General features: G+C 41.4%; 1 protein-coding gene across 1 annotated transcript in view; it reads left to right on the top strand.

Moving 5' to 3' along the window:
• Positions 1 to 18,051, top strand: part of LOC109842628 (proline-rich protein PRCC) — a 25,096-nt gene that overhangs the window by 719 nt on the left and 6,326 nt on the right. Inside the window, exon 3 of the mRNA XM_020411479.1 lies at positions 4 to 306. Within this exon, the coding sequence (XP_020267068.1) occupies positions 4 to 306 (303 nt within the window). The remainder of the gene's footprint in view (positions 1 to 3; positions 307 to 18,051) is intronic.

Consider the following 18,051-nt stretch of genomic DNA (forward strand, 5'->3'; position numbering starts at 1 on the left):
GAGCACTATGCGAGTTATGAGGGAAATTTGGCTGCAAACGAGTTTGGGGTTACGAGCTATGAGACCAGTTATGCGAGTGAAGGCGGAGATTATGGGGCTGGCTATGCAAGTAATTGGAGTGATGGGAATTCCACTGCAATGGCAGCACCGATGGCGGTCCCGGAGATGGAGAGGTTTGCGGGGAAGAGAGGAAGGAATGAGATACCAACGGAGATTGTGGAGGTGAACCAGGCTGAGTTGATGAAGAATAGGCCGAGGGCGGATCAAGCTAAAGTGACCGGAATAGCTTTTGGACCAGCTTATCAGGTCTTGGATCTCCCTCAACCTCTATATTCTTTGTCTTCCACGAAACGTCTTGTTTGTCTCTTTGGAAGATAATTCGTAAGTGTCTTAAAGTTTCTATAGTGCCTGAGCCTTTAGTTTATATTTCTAGTGTAGAGTAATGAGATGATTAAGCAAGAGAATAAAATGGCACAGAGGTGATTTTATAGAAGCAAGTCGTAGAGGAAGGGAATTGGGATACTAGGTATTGTCATTTAACACATGGAAGAGACGGTAACTTTGTTGTGCCATACTAGGAAGAACCAACTTACTCCGACACCCAACTGCTCATGAAGGTGGTAAAATATTTACCAGTGATCTAGTGTACTGACATGCATTATTGCAATTTGCAAATTGTGTTATAAATTGATAGATTTCTGATACTGGGATGAGGATTCTGATTAAACGCTATTCCATGATTACGTGAGGACCTTGCTATTTAGACAAAAAAGGTCTTGCTCATTGTCCTATATGTTCAATGAAATCCATAATTACCTTCATGAGGAACACTATGACGATTCATGAGTTGGAATGTCCAAAAATTTGTGTTCTGACGTTGCTCTGCTTAAATGGTTACTTAAAAGAGTGAATAGGTCAAAAAGTAAGATCTAGTTCAGTTTCCTAGGCATAAATCAGAATTGGCTTGCCTCTACCTCTTCCCTTGCTATATATAAGTCAACAAAATCAAACATTATTTTCTGGTAATATTTTGTCCTTAAAAGATTGAGAATATGCCAATTCTTCCTGTGAATGAAGTGGTGCTCCAGCATTTGACTGAGATTTAGAGTTTATAGCTCAATGCAGTAACGCACTTTGTTTGTTAAGTCAGAAGTGTTTACCAATTTAGCATTAGGGGTCAAATAGGTCTGTGCATATGCATATTTTGAAGAATATATTGGCTTCCCCCTCTGTTTTTTGTTTTTTGTTTTTTAAAATTAATAAGTTTGTTGGGTAAAATTTTAAACTTGTCACTTAAAGTCATTTGTTCTATACAAAGTCCACTATGTTCGAACATATAGATGTTAAATGAGTTGAAATTTGATAGATTTGCGAGTACGAGATACTGCAGAGGATGAAGCTGCTATTCTCAATTTATCTTGTCTTACCTTTATTCTTCTTCCTTGCTCCTTTTTCATATTTCCATCTAGGTAGTGTTTGAGTCACCTACGCATTTCCTTGTTCTCGTTGTAAATAATTTCTGAATAAGTTTTTGTTTAATCATTTGGTATGAGCATGTGTCATGTATTTGCCATTGGAGACAACATGGCATGTATTTCTAATATTGCAATGACGCGCTGAAGCATGGGCCAATGAGTACAAATTTCACATATAGTTAGAGACTTACCAATACAACACAAGAATGAGGTAGTAGTTGGTTTACTTTAGCAGCTGCAAGATTTTATGAAGATTTTCTTGTTGACATCAATATGCAATGTTATTGTGTGGATGAAGAACATTATTTGTTTAGATGAGCCCTTATGAGACTTGAAGTTGAATGTGAAAATGGAACAGATCTCGGTTAGATCCTACAAGAATTACTTTTGGATCCATGGTGAATTTCTAGGACGCCTTAGCATCGAAACTCACTAAGAAATACATGAGAATGCCCAAATTCAAACCCAATAAATTGTTGGATTTGAGATTCCCCGTATGTTCATCCAAAATGTGTTTTCCTTATGAATTAAATGAAATTTGGAAGACTCTTTCTTACATGCATCTCTTTGCTCGATATTCCTTCCCTCAATATTTGTCTTGTCTAAATATGTTGTAATGAACCAAATCATGGGCGTGCTTGCCCCTGTTGTGCATGTGCGCGCATATGCCGTGTGAGCGTGCACGTGTGTACTTTTTTGGATTACCAACTATTGGATTCTCAAGGATCCACATCTTAATTCAGTAAGAGTGTATATTTATGTTAGGAGTCATGTCCTACACTAATATTTGTTGTATAATTCTGAAGATCCCAAAGTGGAAAATTCAGATTGCATTTATATTGTCTTATTTTATAATCGCATCAGTGCCATTCCTACCTAAAATTTTATCAACTTTGGGGAAATAACAACCACCACCAAACCTTTATTGAGATCTTCTTGGGATTGATTCGTGATCCTCTTTCTCCATTCGGATTTTAAGTCATTTTCCATTGTTAAGTTAGAAACCTCCAATTCTATTTCTACCGCCATAATGTTTTGGTCTATCCCTAGTTGTCGTCACTCATTCACGTATGACCCTCAAATATTTCCTTCTCCTAATTTAAAAGTTCATCGATCTCTTCATCTGCATTCATCTAAACCTTCTTGTCCTTGACTGAAGTTAGACCTAAGTTCTTGGATTCTTTCCACTTGCTCATTTGATGCCCTGCTTTTAGCCGTATTGCCTCTTCGATGTTCCTCTGCCCCTTTGCCTGCAGGGTTTTGAATCAATCCCTCGGATCAATTACTTATTACCTTAAATTTAAACTCTCTAAAAACATATTCTTTTGGATACACTACTTAGACATTTGGTTCCAACCCTTTAAATACTTGGGCAGTTTAGGCACTAAAATGGAACTAATTGAATGAATTTGGTTTAGTCAAATATCGGTGTAGACGATCAAAATGTTTTCACTTAGGCCAATGATTAGCTTTGATTCAAGAAGTGAACGCCCATGGTCTAAACACTTCAAATGGGCCCAAAGTCAAGCCCAGAACAAGTTTGTAGTGAAGGTCGCCTGATGATTGAAACGAACCTCGCTAAACAGCCCATATCAACTCGAGTCAACCAAATCAAAAGCAAGTCGACTCCCTGTAGGCTGTCTAAAAATCACAATAGATAGCTTATCCCTATCAAACATCAACAATGGAGGTTACAATTTGATGACTTCCAGAAGGCTACAATTTGAAGACTTTCACGTAGATCGATGAATGTTACAAATCAACGATATTCACGACAACCGATGAAAGCTCTGATCAATGGTCTTCACAACCAATAATGAGAGTTGCAATCTGACGACTCACATTTCAAAGAACTAAAGTGAAGATTACTAAACAATGATCGTCGCGACGCTCTGACAGAAGAGATTACAAGCCAACGATCTCTTCAATCGAAGACGCAGGACTCATCCCTGCATCCCAGAGGTGAAGCACAAGTGGTCTCATTCCAGAGTCAAAGCTATGCAAACGCAGCTCTTAAATGCTGCAAACGCAGCTTCCATTCGCTGCCAAACGTAGCTCCTAAATGCTGCAAAACGCAGCTTCAACCGCTGTCAAACGCAGCATCTAACTGCTGCCAACGCAGCTTCTAACAGCTGCCAACGCAGGTTTCATCTGTTGCCCAACGCAACTTGCAAACACTGCGTTCAAACGCAGATTTCATTCCAGAATGCAAGACCTGCGTTTGACTCGTTCAAACACGAGTTGAACGGTTTCAGAAACCGTTTTCTCCCCATGATCTGAGGGATTTTCGCCCCCACTTTGGAGCGGATTAAGGGGATAGTTACACCCTTCTCAACCCCATTATGGAGAGAATTAACGGGACGGTTACACCCTTTAATTTCCTATAAATATGGGTAAACTCAATTGAGTTGAGGGTGGAACTTCTTGGTTCGGATTGACCCTGAAGCTTGGTAGCAAAGAGGGGATCTTTGGAACATTCTCGGATCTAGAGATCGGCAACAAGAGCTTCTTCAATCATCCGATCTGGAAGCATTCTTCAGCAACTGAGATCAAGAAGCTTTCATCATTGGCTTATTAACCGAACTTTCGGTTCAAATAAACTCTTTCATAGAGTTTCAAACTCGTTCAGAGTTATCAACTCATCAAGAGTTTCAAACTTGCCACGCAAGTTCTCCACAGCGTCAAACCGTGAGGAGAAGATATCGTTCCAGTGAATCAAGACGTTCGGACCGTCAACGGAGAGCAAACTCGACACGAGTATTCGAGGGAGACACTCCATCGCTACCGTGAAGAACCCAGAATTAAACAAAGGGGGGAATCCAGATCATTCTCCTCTCTTTTGTAATCAGGAAATTCAATTGTAATCGAGATCGAGAGAATACAAATCAAATATTCTTTCATTTCTTTTACTACAAATTTTCCACCAAACACTCCCAAAACACTTCTCGTCAGGCCGAGTCACCCCTTCTCGCCAGCGGTGTCCCTTCTCCCCAGTCGCCAACGGTGTCCCTTCTCTCTAGTCCGGATCGAGAACTTTCGAGGCTGAATAAAAAGGCGGTACTTCTCGCCCTTATCGCAAGGAGTCATCCCTTCTCGTCAGACCGAGTCGTCTCTTCTCACCCGGCTGAGTCGAAAGGCGTCATCAGTTGGCCAATGTTTTCGCCAAAAGTCGAATTTGTTGTCGAATTCATTATATCTTCGGTCGATTACAATAAATTCAAAGAAAACAGCCTTTTTATAAGACTCTTTTACACAACAAAAAGAAAATTACAACTCTTGAGAAAATAAACGCAGGATCGTTGTTTGGATCACTGCTTTTGTGGGATCTTTGCCTGTGCCGGGAGCGCTTTGACTCGTGGATCACCAAGTCACAGATTCTGATTGAACCGTGAGGGGTTTATGATTCTGACTTCGTTTATCGAAGTGAGAAATTGAAACGATATCTTATCGAGGTAAGATAGTCGTTCTTCTTGAAATCAAGTCAAAGCTCAATTTCAAGGATTGGCCGTAAGATCAGCACCTCTGCTCTCTCTCTGCTCTGGATTGCTCTGGATTGCTCTGAAGTTCTCACAATCATCAGCCCCTTGGAAAAATGGCCTTAGGAGGGTATTTATAACCTCCAAGAACAGTTGGCAGAAAACAGGTTCGCGAGACAGCTTTTGCTGTCTCGACGGGCGAGACAGTGTTTACTGTCTCGGCCCGCGAGACACAGTAAATTCTGTCTCGCACGGCGAGACAGCAAAGACTGTCTCGCGTGGGCGAGACAGTAAAAGTCTGTCTCGCCCGCGAGACAGTAAAGACTGTCTCGCACGGCGAGACAGTAAAGACTGTCTCGCGCGGCGAGACAGTCAAGTCTGTCTCGCACGGCGAGACAGTCAAGTCTGTCTCGCACGGCGAGACAGTCAAGACTTGTGTTTTTTCTGCCTTTTTGGATGATTTCCTCTTGAGCTGTATTTGGATATCTTTCAGCATTTTTTGACGCCTACAGATACCCCCTCCAAAGTATTCCAGACTCAATCTTTTATAGAGGAGTTCTGGGATGCTTTGGATAAGATAGATCTTACTTACGATCCTTTCAATGCTTGGTTGAGTAGATCGTGTAGAGGAACCCGTAGGTGGCTTCAACTTTTGATCTCTTTGTCTCTCAATCTATTCAGTGCTTTGTAGAATAGTTAAGATTCTTCCGGCATCGCGTTTATCGCTTGTCCATTGTAGAGATCTTGAATTAAAGCTGGAACTTGTACTTGTGAAATCAGCTCTTGTCGTCAAGTTGACACTGCATATACCCGTTTAGGGGTAGTCAGGTTATTCTCAAGAATATTTTAACTGATATTCTCCAGAAACTTCCTGTTGAGGATAGGGAAACAGTTTAGACTCTTATACCTATTTGGAGTATTCAGGTTATTCTTAAGAATATTCTGAGTAATATTCTCCAGGAACTTCCTGTTAAGGGTAGGAAAACAGTTTAGACTCGTGTATCTATTTGGAGTATTCAGGTTATTCTTAAGAATATTCTGAGTAATATTCTCCAGAAACTTCCTGTTGAGGGTAGGAAAACAGTTTAAACTCGTGTATCTATTGGAGTATTCAGGTTATTCTTAAGAATATTCTGAGTAATATTCTCCAGAAACTTCCTGTTGAGGGTAGGAAGACAGTTTAGACTCGTGTACCTATTTCCAGAAACTTCCTGTTGAGGGTAGGAAGACAGTTTAGACTCGTGTACCTATTGGAGTATTCAGGTCTCTCTTTTTTTTTGTTGGTAGAGATGAACCCAGAATCGAAGAGGAAGAATTTTATATTCTATCTCCTGGTCTCTTGTTTGTTGGTAGAGATAAACCCGATGATGGAGAGGAAGAATTTTATATTCTATCACCTGGTCTCTTGTTTGTTGGTAGAGATAAACCCGATGATGGAGAGGAAGAATTTTATATTCTATCTCCTGGTACAAAGGAAATTTAAATTGGGATTTCTATTCATAGAATCTGAATAAGGTTTGATCAATTGAAATTGGAAGCAATCTTAACTTTTATAGTTTTGATTGCACAAATCGAAGCTGGACCTCTCATTCATGGAAGGAATCGAAAGGGGATTTTGGTTTTGGTCCTAACTGTAGTAAGGTTTGACCAAGTGGGAGTTCTGAGATGATCCTAACTGTTTAAAGGTTTGATCATCCCATTTGTGGACCTCTCGTTCATAGAACGAATCGAGAGGGGATTTTGGCTTTGGTCTTAACTGTTTAAAGGTTTGACCAGATGTGAGTTTGATACGATCCTAACTGTTTAAATGTTTGATCGTTCAATTTGTGGACCTCTCGTTCATGGGATGAATCGAGAGGGGATTTTAGCTTTGGTCCTAACTGTTTAAAGGTTTGACCAAAATGGGAATTTTGTGAGGGAAGATTGATCTAAAGAGGTGATCGAATCTCATCTCAGCAAAAGAGTATTCAGAAATCACCATGGGGATATAGTGTTTATCACTTTGTTTGTAATGATCGGGTTATCCCTAAGAAAATTACATATAGCATTCTTCCGAGAACTTCCCGTTACATGAAACGATCCTAACTGTTTAAAGGTTTGATCGTTCAATTTGTGGACCTCTCGTTCATGGAACGAATCGAGAGGGGATTTTGGCTTTGGTCCTAACTGTTTAAAGGTTTGACCAAGATGGGAATTTGAGACGATCCTAACTGTTTAAAGGTTTGATCGTTCAATTTGTGGACCTCTCGTTCATGGAACGAATCGAGAGGGGATTTTGGCTTTGGTCCTAACTGTTTGAAGGTTTGACCAAGATGGGAATTTGAGACGATCCTAACTGTTTAAAGGTTTGATCGTTCAATTTGTGGACCTCTCGTTCATGGAACGAATCGAGAGGGGATTTTGGCTTCGGTCCTAACTGTTTAAAGGTTTGACCAAATGGGTTTTGTGAGGGAAGATTGATCTAACGAAGTGATCGAATCTCATCTCAGCAAAAGAGTGTTCGAAAATCATAATAGGAGCTTAGTATTTATCATTCTGTCCATAATAATCGGGTTATCCCTAAGAATATTATATTTAACATTCTTCCAGGAACTTCCCATTACATGAATTATCGACCCCCAGCTTTCTTTGTAAAACTGGGTATAACGAGGAGTACGTTAACCTCAGTCATATGTTCGGGTTATCCTTAAGAATATAGGATTCTCCAGGAACTTCCCGTTAAGGAAAGGAAATAGTTTAGACTCATATACCTTTTGGAGTATCGAGGAGCAGTTTATACTCGTATACTTTTCGGAGTGAGGGGAAACAGTTTATACTCGTGTACCCAATGGAGTTTGATGGTTGTCTTTACTCGACCTCTTTCGCCGTTATGACGCCGGAGTCAATTAATGCTTGGATTTTATTTTTGAGTCCGAAGCAAATCTCAGTGGGATGAAAAACCCTTCTGTGGTACGCACAGTAGTTTGGATCCGTAATCCTCTTAGCTCCATCCTGATCTTTAATAGGTGGTAGCTCGATTTTGTCATTAGCGAGGAGGTATTCCAAGATGGCTGGAGCTTCATCATCTTCGAAAGAATATTCCTTTTGAAACCTCGGATCGAGAGTCGCATTCTCAACGATTGCAGATGTCATTGGTTGGCCTCTCTCAGCTTTCTTTCTTTTAAGAAAGTGCTCAGCTTGTTCACCCCGAGATTTTAACTCCTTCCAAGTTGTGGATGGCACGACCCCCAGAGCTTCCAGGACATCGATGGAGAGGTTATTGTGGCATGTTTGCAGGATGAACTCCTTCGTGATAGGATCTCTGCAATTCATTGCTTTGTTACGGAAACGTTTGACAAAGTCGTCAACTGACTCTCCGTCTTTTTGCTTCTCATCTAGAAGGGTTCCGATTGACACTTCGGTGTCATCATCGAAGAAGTTGCTGAGGAACAAACTTTCTATGTCATCCCAGCTATTGATACTCCCTGGCTTTAGCCGTCGATACCAATCGAAGGCGGGCCCACGAAGGGTGCCAACGAATGACCGGACCATTAAAGCCTCGTTTCCAGAGATCATGTGATGTAAAACGGGGGAGGGGGTCCATTGGAATCAGTGATCTAAATCGAACAACGCATCATTTCGCCAAAATTCATGATATTCGGTAGAAAATTAATTTGAAACAGTTAAGGTGACCGATGGATTTTAACAAGATTTGCATTGATAATTATGAATAATCCCTATCTCAAACAATTTAATCGCAATATCAATTATTATTTTTCGCAAGTTCTAAGATCAATATCAATTTTTCAACAGTCACATGTTCAGTACTCTTAACTCACAAAAACTAATCTAAGCAGTGAATATATGATAATAGTTTAGAGATGATATACGCATGCAAGTAACTAACAAAATGAAATTAACAGAGAAATAAGAGACGAGAGAAAACGAAACCTTCGTCGGTCTGCGTTGGTCTTTTCCCGGTTTGATGGGCTCCTTCCTTCAAAACACTATGAGAAGATCCTCTGACAATATGGATAAATGGAGGACCAGTTTGCGCTGGATTAAGTGGGCTTTTCAATTAGTTGGGCCTTTGAAGATTGAGCACAGATTTGTCCATGTTAAGGAACGGAGAAAAATCAAGAGAAATCACTTCTCAGGGACTAATGTGTCTAATCTTCTCTTTGTGGATTATCCAGCAGGAGCTGGGCGACGACGAGGCGGGAAGACGTAGGTGGACGGCGGGAATAGTTGGGCGGGGCTGGCGGCAAACTACTAAAACTGAAAATTAAAAAAAAAGTCAAATAACAAATTTGGGAAGCTGTCATTCTTGTCCTCAGTATCATGCCCAAATGAGGCTTGAAATAAATCAAGTGCTGAATCGGCGAACTCTTCCCCTCAAACGGTGTGAAGTTAATCAGATTGAATTTGGTCGGGTATGGTATTGAATCCCATTCCCTCGGATAAGGACATGGAATACCCGTCTTCTTAACTTCTTGAGCCGTCATCAAAGCATTGATTTTGTCTTCAAGTTTTTGCATTTTCCCGTCATCGTCTTCATTTCTTTCTGAATGATGTCGAGTAAAGATAATTGGACCACCCCCAGTGAGAGGTGCTATTGAACCACCCCCAATATCGTTATTGGGAGGATCCGTTAAACCACCCCCAGCGTTATTGCCATTGGGAGGTGTATCAGCCATAATGACTTCATCCACCTCTGGATCACTGTCATCTACAACATTCCGAGTGTGGTGGCTGGATTCAAATCGCTGATTGGACTCAGGAGGTTGAGGCTGTTGAGTTAACAGTTCTCTCATTTGTTGGATAGCCAACTTCATTTCTGTCTTCACTTCAGCTCTAATTTCTTCACGTTGTTTGGCTAGAGCTTCCTGAAGTATTTGAGTGAACTGATCAGCAGTGATTGTGAATACTTCTCTGATTTGTCCTGTGCTAGACATTGTATCATCAGAAGCGATTGCAGAATAAGTGTCCGAGAATTCATCCTCCGAGGACATTCCTTCTTGCATTCTCTTGTAGTCTCTGCGTCTGATAGCTCCTAATTGGAGTCGAGACATCCTTTGAGCAATTCTTGGATTGACTTTTCCTTTCGGGGAAAAGTCGGGATTTGAGTCACTTGAATGCTGTTTAGACTTTCTTCTATCAGCCACGTTGATGGTGACTTCAGGGAATTCATCATTTTGGACAGCTGCTCTTCTTTTGCGGAAATGTCTCGGCTTAGGTTTCGATAATACAGAGACTTTTCGTGGGATGACTTCTCGTTTGAAACAGTCACATTCTGATAATGCTGTTTTAACGAGTCGCGCACAGGAACAACGAGAGTTTATCTCTCGAATAACTCTCTTTCGAAAATTATTCACAACTTCAACTTGATAATACGATTCATCGGTATGATTGCCAAAAAATCGTATCGTCTGTTGGTATGATCTCCCAGGTATGACGATATCATTTGGTGAATGCGTCTTCTTCTGGGGGTATAAAACCTTGTTGGCATTCTCAGGACAATTTATTTTTGTCTTTAAGCGATCCAAGGTTATGTCGGGAGTCGCACGTTTAGAACCACCCCCTTGTGGGTATGGAGTCTTAACGGGCTCCGAATGCTGATTTTGCATAAGTCCAGACTTTGGAATCCAAACTTGACGAAGTTTTGGTGATTCTTTGGTCACCATTTCCTTTCTCTTTTCTCGTCTTTGTTGTGAGAGAGCATGGGCATTAGCAGCTTTTGCACGACGTTTTTGTATACGTTCTTTGAGGGTCGAACGAGTCTTTTTGACAATAGTCCATTCATCCGTCGTTGTTTTAGCAGAGATACGAGTGATTGGTTGTTGAGACAACTGAACCACTCGATGTCTCCTCGACTCTAGGTCCGCGTGGTAACGAACCCCGTCGGTTTGTTCCAAGGCTTTAGCCATTTGGCGAGCACAGCGTTGGCGTTGTCTCTGACGAGCTCTTTTCGTCAATGCCGGCGGGCTTTGATTCGATGACTCTTTAACTAGATAAGAGCCATTGTGAGCAGAGGTATTGCGAGTGAAATTCTCAGCAACAATCAAGCGAGAATCTTCATTTTGTGCCTTCTTTGGCATGTAAGTCTTCCTCAATTGTGAGATCCTCTTGTACTTGCGAGATACTGAAGATCTTGAAGAGGATGATGAGAAATATTCCTCAAACTTGGTTTGGTCGAATTCGTATTCGACCATGGATTCAACTGGAATCTTGATCGGCTGCGACACGACGGTCTCGGCAGCGAGACCGTTGGCTCCCACTGTGGTCGCCAGCTTGTTTGCGTCAAAAGTTGGTTTCGTTGTGGAATTCATTATATCTTCGGTCGATTACAATAAATTCAAAGAAAACAGCCTTTTTATAAGACTCTTTTACACAACAAAAAGAAAATTACAACTCTTGAGAAAATAAACGCAGGATCGTTGTTTGGATCACTGCTTTCGTGGGATCTTTGCCTGTGCCGGGAGCGCTTTGACTCGTGGACCACCAAATCACAGATTCTGATTGAACCGTGAGGGGTTTATGATTCTGACTTCGTTTATCGAAGTGAGAAATTGAAACGATATCTTATCGATGTAAGATAGTCGTTCTTCTTGAAATCAAGTCAAAGCCTGATTATCAAGGATTGGCCGTAAGATCAGCACCTCTGCTCTCTCTCTGCTCTGGATTGCTCTGGATTGCTCTGAAGTACTCACAATGATCAGCCTCTGGAAAAATGGCCTTAGGAGGGTATTTATAACCTCCAAGAACAGTTGGCAGAAAACAGGTTCGCGAGACAGCTTTTGCTGTCTCGACGGGCGAGACAGTGTTTGCTGTCTCGGCCCGCGAGACATGGTCCTAACTGTTTAAAGGTTTGACCAAGATGGGAATTTGAGACGATCCTAACTGTTTAAAGGTTTGATCGTTCAATTTGTGGACCTCTCGTTCATGGAACGAATCGAGAGGGGATTTTGGCTTTGGTCCTAACTGTTTAAAGGTTTGACCAAGATGGGAATTTGAGACGATCCTAACTGTTTAAAGGTTTGATCGTTCAATTTGTGGACCTCTCGTTCATGGAACGAATCGAGAGGGGATTTTGGCTTTGGTCCTAACTGTTTAAAGGTTTGACCAAGATGGGAATTTGAGACGATCCTAACTGTTTAAAGGTTTGATCGTTCAATTTGTGGACCTCTCGTTCATGGAACGAATCGAGAGGGGATTTTGGCTTTGGTCCTAACTGTTTAAAGGTTTGACCAAGATGGGAATTTGAGACGATCCTAACTGTTTAAAGGTTTGATCGTTCAATTTGTGGACCTCTCGTTCATGGAACGAATCGAGAGGGGATTTTGGCTTTGGTCCTAACTGTTTAAAGGTTTGACCAAGATGGGAATTTGAGACGATCCTAACTGTTTAAAGGTTTGATCGTTCAATTTGTGGACCTCTCGTTCATGGAACGAATCGAGAGGGGATTTTGGCTTTGGTCCTAACTGTTTAAAGGTTTGACCAAGATGGGAATTTGAGACGATCCTAACTGTTTAAAGGTTTGATCGTTCAATTTGTGGACCTCTCGTTCATGGAACGAATCGAGAGGGGATTTTGGCTTTGGTCCTAACTGTTTAAAGGTTTGACCAAGATGGGAATTTGAGACGATCCTAACTGTTTAAAGGTTTGATCGTTCAATTTGTGGACCTCTCGTTCATGGAACGAATCGAGAGGGGATTTTGGCTTTGGTCCTAACTGTTTAAAGGTTTGACCAAGATGGGAATTTGAGACGATCCTAACTGTTTAAAGGTTTGATCGTTCAATTTGTGGACCTCTCGTTCATGGAACGAATCGAGAGGGGATTTTGGCTTTGGTCCTAACTGTTTAAAGGTTTGACCAAGATGGGAATTTGAGACGATCCTAACTGTTTAAAGGTTTGATCGTTCAATTTGTGGACCTCTCGTTCATGGAACGAATCGAGAGGGGATTTTGGCTTTGGTCCTAACTGTTTAAAGGTTTGACCAAGATGGGAATTTGAGACGATCCTAACTGTTTAAAGGTTTGATCGTTCAATTTGTGGACCTCTCGTTCATGGAACGAATCGAGAGGGGATTTTGGCTTTGGTCCTAACTGTTTAAAGGTTTGACCAAGATGGGAATTTGAGACGATCCTAACTGTTTAAAGGTTTGATCGTTCAATTTGTGGACCTCTCGTTCATGGAACGAATCGAGAGGGGATTTTGGCTTTGGTCCTAACTGTTTAAAGGTTTGACCAAGATGGGAATTTGAGACGATCCTAACTGTTTAAAGGTTTGATCGTTCAATTTGTGGACCTCTCGTTCATGGAACGAATCGAGAGGGGATTTTGGCTTTGGTCCTAACTGTTTAAAGGTTTGACCAAGATGGGAATTTGAGACGATCCTAACTGTTTAAAGGTTTGATCGTTCAATTTGTGGACCTCTCGTTCATGGAACGAATCGAGAGGGGATTTTGGCTTTGGTCCTAACTGTTTAAAGGTTTGACCAAGATGGGAATTTGAGACGATCCTAACTGTTTAAAGGTTTGATCGTTCAATTTGTGGACCTCTCGTTCATGGAACGAATCGAGAGGGGATTTTGGCTTTGGTCCTAACTGTTTAAAGGTTTGACCAAGATGGGAATTTGAGACGATCCTAACTGTTTAAAGGTTTGATCGTTCAATTTGTGGACCTCTCGTTCATGGAACGAATCGAGAGGGGATTTTGGCTTTGGTCCTAACTGTTTAAAGGTTTGACCAAGATGGGAATTTGAGACGATCCTAACTGTTTAAAGGTTTGATCGTTCAATTTGTGGACCTCTCGTTCATGGAACGAATCGAGAGGGGATTTTGGCTTTGGTCCTAACTGTTTAAAGGTTTGACCAAGATGGGAATTTGAGACGATCCTAACTGTTTAAAGGTTTGATCGTTCAATTTGTGGACCTCTCGTTCATGGAACGAATCGAGAGGGGATTTTGGCTTTGGTCCTAACTGTTTAAAGGTTTGACCAAGATGGGAATTTGAGACGATCCTAACTGTTTAAAGGTTTGATCGTTCAATTTGTGGACCTCTCGTTCATGGAACGAATCGAGAGGGGATTTTGGCTTTGGTCCTAACTGTTTAAAGGTTTGACCAAGATGGGAATTTGAGACGATCCTAACTGTTTAAAGGTTTGATCGTTCAATTTGTGGACCTCTCGTTCATGGAACGAATCGAGAGGGGATTTTGGCTTTGGTCCTAACTGTTTAAAGGTTTGACCAAGATGGGAATTTGAGACGATCCTAACTGTTTAAAGGTTTGATCGTTCAATTTGTGGACCTCTCGTTCATGGAACGAATCGAGAGGGGATTTTGGCTTTGGTCCTAACTGTTTAAAGGTTTGACCAAGATGGGAATTTGAGACGATCCTAACTGTTTAAAGGTTTGATCGTTCAATTTGTGGACCTCTCGTTCATGGAACGAATCGAGAGGGGATTTTGGCTTTGGTCCTAACTGTTTAAAGGTTTGACCAAGATGGGAATTTGAGACGATCCTAACTGTTTAAAGGTTTGATCGTTCAATTTGTGGACCTCTCGTTCATGGAACGAATCGAGAGGGGATTTTGGCTTTGGTCCTAACTGTTTAAAGGTTTGACCAAGATGGGAATTTGAGACGATCCTAACTGTTTAAAGGTTTGATCGTTCAATTTGTGGACCTCTCGTTCATGGAACGAATCGAGAGGGGATTTTGGCTTTGGTCCTAACTGTTTAAAGGTTTGACCAAGATGGGAATTTGAGACGATCCTAACTGTTTAAAGGTTTGATCGTTCAATTTGTGGACCTCTCGTTCATGGAACGAATCGAGAGGGGATTTTGGCTTTGGTCCTAACTGTTTAAAGGTTTGACCAAGATGGGAATTTGAGACGATCCTAACTGTTTAAAGGTTTGATCGTTCAATTTGTGGACCTCTCGTTCATGGAACGAATCGAGAGGGGATTTTGGCTTTGGTCCTAACTGTTTAAAGGTTTGACCAAGATGGGAATTTGAGACGATCCTAACTGTTTAAAGGTTTGATCGTTCAATTTGTGGACCTCTCGTTCATGGAACGAATCGAGAGGGGATTTTGGCTTTGGTCCTAACTGTTTAAAGGTTTGACCAAGATGGGAATTTGAGACGATCCTAACTGTTTAAAGGTTTGATCGTTCAATTTGTGGACCTCTCGTTCATGGAACGAATCGAGAGGGGATTTTGGCTTTGGTCCTAACTGTTTAAAGGTTTGACCAAGATGGGAATTTGAGACGATCCTAACTGTTTAAAGGTTTGATCGTTCAATTTGTGGACCTCTCGTTCATGGAACGAATCGAGAGGGGATTTTGGCTTTGGTCCTAACTGTTTAAAGGTTTGACCAAGATGGGAATTTGAGACGATCCTAACTGTTTAAAGGTTTGATCGTTCAATTTGTGGACCTCTCGTTCATGGAACGAATCGAGAGGGGATTTTGGCTTTGGTCCTAACTGTTTAAAGGTTTGACCAAGATGGGAATTTGAGACGATCCTAACTGTTTAAAGGTTTGATCGTTCAATTTGTGGACCTCTCGTTCATGGAACGAATCGAGAGGGGATTTTGGCTTTGGTCCTAACTGTTTAAAGGTTTGACCAAGATGGGAATTTGAGACGATCCTAACTGTTTAAAGGTTTGATCGTTCAATTTGTGGACCTCTCGTTCATGGAACGAATCGAGAGGGGATTTTGGCTTTGGTCCTAACTGTTTAAAGGTTTGACCAAGATGGGAATTTGAGACGATCCTAACTGTTTAAAGGTTTGATCGTTCAATTTGTGGACCTCTCGTTCATGGAACGAATCGAGAGGGGATTTTGGCTTTGGTCCTAACTGTTTAAAGGTTTGACCAAGATGGGAATTTGAGACGATCCTAACTGTTTAAAGGTTTGATCGTTCAATTTGTGGACCTCTCGTTCATGGAACGAATCGAGAGGGGATTTTGGCTTTGGTCCTAACTGTTTAAAGGTTTGACCAAGATGGGAATTTGAGACGATCCTAACTGTTTAAAGGTTTGATCGTTCAATTTGTGGACCTCTCGTTCATGGAACGAATCGAGAGGGGATTTTGGCTTTGGTCCTAACTGTTTAAAGGTTTGACCAAGATGGGAATTTGAGACGATCCTAACTGTTTAAAGGTTTGATCGTTCAATTTGTGGACCTCTCGTTCATGGAACGAATCGAGAGGGGATTTTGGCTTTGGTCCTAACTGTTTAAAGGTTTGACCAAGATGGGAATTTGAGACGATCCTAACTGTTTAAAGGTTTGATCGTTCAATTTGTGGACCTCTCGTTCATGGAACGAATCGAGAGGGGATTTTGGCTTTGGTCCTAACTGTTTAAAGGTTTGACCAAGATGGGAATTTGAGACGATCCTAACTGTTTAAAGGTTTGATCGTTCAATTTGTGGACCTCTCGTTCATGGAACGAATCGAGAGGGGATTTTGGCTTTGGTCCTAACTGTTTAAAGGTTTGACCAAAATGGGAATTTTGTGAGGGAAGATTGATCTAAAGAGGTGATCGAATCTCATCTCAGCAAAAGAGTATTCGGAAGTCATAGTAGGAGTTTAGTGTTTATCACTTTGTTCATAATGATCGGGGTTATCCCTAAAAATATTACATTTAACATTCTTCCGGGAACTTCCCGTTACATGAATTATCCACCCCCAGCTTTCTTTGCAAAACTGGGTGTAACGAGGAGTACGTTATCCTCAATCGCATATTCGGGTTATCCTTAAGAATATAAGATTCTCCAGGAACTTCCCGTTATATAAATCATCCACCCCCAGCTTCCTTTGCGAAACCGGGTTTAACATTGTACTCAGTTGGATTTAGCGAGGAGGTATTCCAAGATGGCTGGAGCTTCATCATCTTCGAAAGAATATTCCTTTTGAAACTTCGGATCGAGAGTCGCATACTCAATGATTGCAGATGTCATTGGTTGGCCTCTCTCAGCTTTCTTTCTTTTAAGAAAGTGCTCAGCTTGTTCACCCCGAGATTTTAACTCCTTCCAAGTTGTGGATGGCACGACCCCCAGAGCTTCCAAGACATCGATGGAGAGGTTATTGTGGCATGTTTGCAGGATGGACTCCTCTGTGATAGGATCTCTGCAATTCATTGCTTTGTTACGGAAACGTTTGACAAAGTTGTCAACTGACTCTCCGTCTTTTTGCTTCTCATCTAGAAGGGTTCCGATTGACACTTCGGCGTCATCATCAAAGAAGTTGCTGAGGAACAAACTTTCTATGTCATCCCAGCTATTGATACTCCCTGGCTTGAGCCGTCGATACCAATCGAAGGCGGGCCCACGAAGGGTGCCAACGAATGACCGGACCATTAAAGCCTCGTTTCCAGAGATCATGTGATGTAAAACGGGGGAGGGGGTCCATTGGAATCAGTGATCTAAATCGAACAACGCATCATTTCGCCAAAATTCATGATATTCGGTAGAAAATTAATTTGAAACAGTTAAGGTGACCGATGGATTTTAACAAGATTTGCATTGATAATTATGAATAATCCCTATCTCAAACAATTTAATCGCAATATCAATTATTATTTTTCGCAAGTTCTAAGATCAATATCAATTTTTCAACAGTCACATGTTCAGTACTCTTAACTCACAAAAACTAATCTAAGCAGTGAATATATGATAATAGTTTAGAGATGATATACGCATGCAAGTAACTAACAAAATGAAATTAACAGAGAAATAAGAGACGAGAGAAAACGAAACCTTCGTCGGTCTGCGTTGGTCTTTTCCCGGTTTGATGGGCTCCTTCCTTCAAAACACTATGAGAAGATCCTCTGACAATATGGATAAATGGAGGACCAGTTTGCGCTGGATTAAGTGGGCTTTTCAATTAGTTGGGCCTTTGAAGATTGAGCACAGATTTGTCCATGTTAAGGAACGGAGAAAAATCAAGAGAAATCACTTCTCAGGGACTAATGTGTCTAATCTTCTCTTTGTGGATTATCCAGCAGGAGCTGGGCGACGACGAGGCGGGAAGACGTAGGTGGACGGCGGGAATAGTTGGGCGGGGCTGGCGGCCGCCCAACTATTCCGCGTCCACCTACGTCTTCGCCGCCTGCGTCGTCGC

This window comes from Asparagus officinalis, chromosome 5 (genome assembly GCF_001876935.1).
Source record: "Asparagus officinalis chromosome 5, Aspof.V1, whole genome shotgun sequence".
NCBI lineage: Eukaryota > Viridiplantae > Streptophyta > Magnoliopsida > Asparagales > Asparagaceae > Asparagus > Asparagus officinalis.